At 53.5% G+C, this 1,373-nt stretch overlaps 1 protein-coding gene across 1 annotated transcript; it reads left to right on the forward strand.

Moving 5' to 3' along the window:
• The first annotated feature begins 341 nt into the window (after window positions 1-341).
• Window positions 342-1,100, forward strand: LOC120840503. The gene has a single exon (XM_040211087.1). The coding sequence runs from the start codon at window positions 342-344 to the stop codon at window positions 1,098-1,100; it is 759 nt and encodes a 252-aa protein (XP_040067021.1).
• The last annotated feature ends 273 nt before the right edge of the window (window positions 1,101-1,373 follow it).

Raw genomic sequence — 1,373 nt, forward strand, 5'->3', positions numbered from 1 at the left:
TTTCAAAAGTTGATTCAAGTTATAATCAGTTTGTGGTTATTTAAGACAGTTCGTGGTCAAATATGTTCGTTTAGCTGTTCAGCTGTCGGTAAAATACAAAGTCAGCCTGCTAACACTGGTAGTGATCGACTGCTTTAAATTGGTTAGCCGACACGACAGCCGAAACAATCCATCGCTTCCGGCTTCCGGTTCGCTCAGGTAGGGTAGCTCAGGTTGACCATTGACCGGCTTTGTTTCTGTCGCTTTGGTCTCACGTGCTTCGTATCTTCGTCGGAGCCACGTTGCTGTGTATTGTATTCCCCTCCGTCAGTGAGGTTTGCATCTGCACGCCGTAACGTGGAATGGCGTTGAGCACCCTCAACAATCCTGTGCTGGACGATGAGGACGAATGCAACTTCTGGTCGATGTTCGCCGCTCATCAAGCCGTGCTTCAACGGCGACGTATGCTGGAGCAAAGTGTACTCGCCGAGATCGACGAACTGCTCTCAGAGCAGAAACGCGCTGAGAGACGGCGCAACCGGCTTGTGCTAGCGGCTGCGCGACTCTGCTCCCGCGAGCGGCATGTGTGGGCGTATGCCAGTGCCAGGTCTTGGTACGAGACAACGCTCCCATACTTTCCTGAGAGCACGTTTAGGGAGAACTTCCGTCTAGACCGCAGCACCTTCCGGTACGTAGTAAGCGTATGCGAGTGTATGAGACGAAACAACACCAACATGCGTCAAGCTATCCCTCTGGAGAAGCCTGTGGCTATTGCCTTGTATCGCCTGGCGACCTCGGCAGAAGACAGAACCGTCGCAAATCTTTTCGGCGTCAGCCGGTCATCCGTCAACATAATTTTCAGAGAATTTTGTGGAGTTCTGGTGCAGCGCATTGAACCACGGTTTGTCAAGTTCCCTCGACCCAATGACATGGCTGAACACCTGCGCCAATTTGCAGCAGTTCCAGGCTTCCCTCAAGGGGTGGGCGCCTTGGACGGCTGCCACCTCGAGGTGTGCCCTCCGAAGGATCATGCCTCAGACTATTATAAGGGGTGGTATTCCACCATTCTTTTGGCTGTAGCCGACCACGCATACAGGTTCCTGTACACAAACGTTGGATAACCTGGGAGGAATCACGACTCGGCTGTATTCCAGCGCTCACGGCTTCCGGGCGTCCTGGCTGGCGATCTGTTTCAGTCAGAAGCCAAAACCTTTGAAGTGATCTCTGTTGGCCCTGTCCTTCTCGCAGATCAGGCTTTCCCTCTGCAGTGCCACATGATGAAACCCTTCCCGCAGCCTGGTAGTGTTGGGTCCCCCACACGGGCTTTTAACTACCGTCTCTCCAGTACCAGGAGAGTCGTAGAGAACGCATGTGGTCGGCTCAAGGCGCGGTTT

Source organism: Ixodes scapularis, unplaced genomic scaffold (assembly GCF_016920785.2).
Source record: "Ixodes scapularis isolate PalLabHiFi unplaced genomic scaffold, ASM1692078v2 PGA_scaffold4__175_contigs__length_147842914, whole genome shotgun sequence".
NCBI lineage: Eukaryota > Metazoa > Arthropoda > Arachnida > Ixodida > Ixodidae > Ixodes > Ixodes scapularis.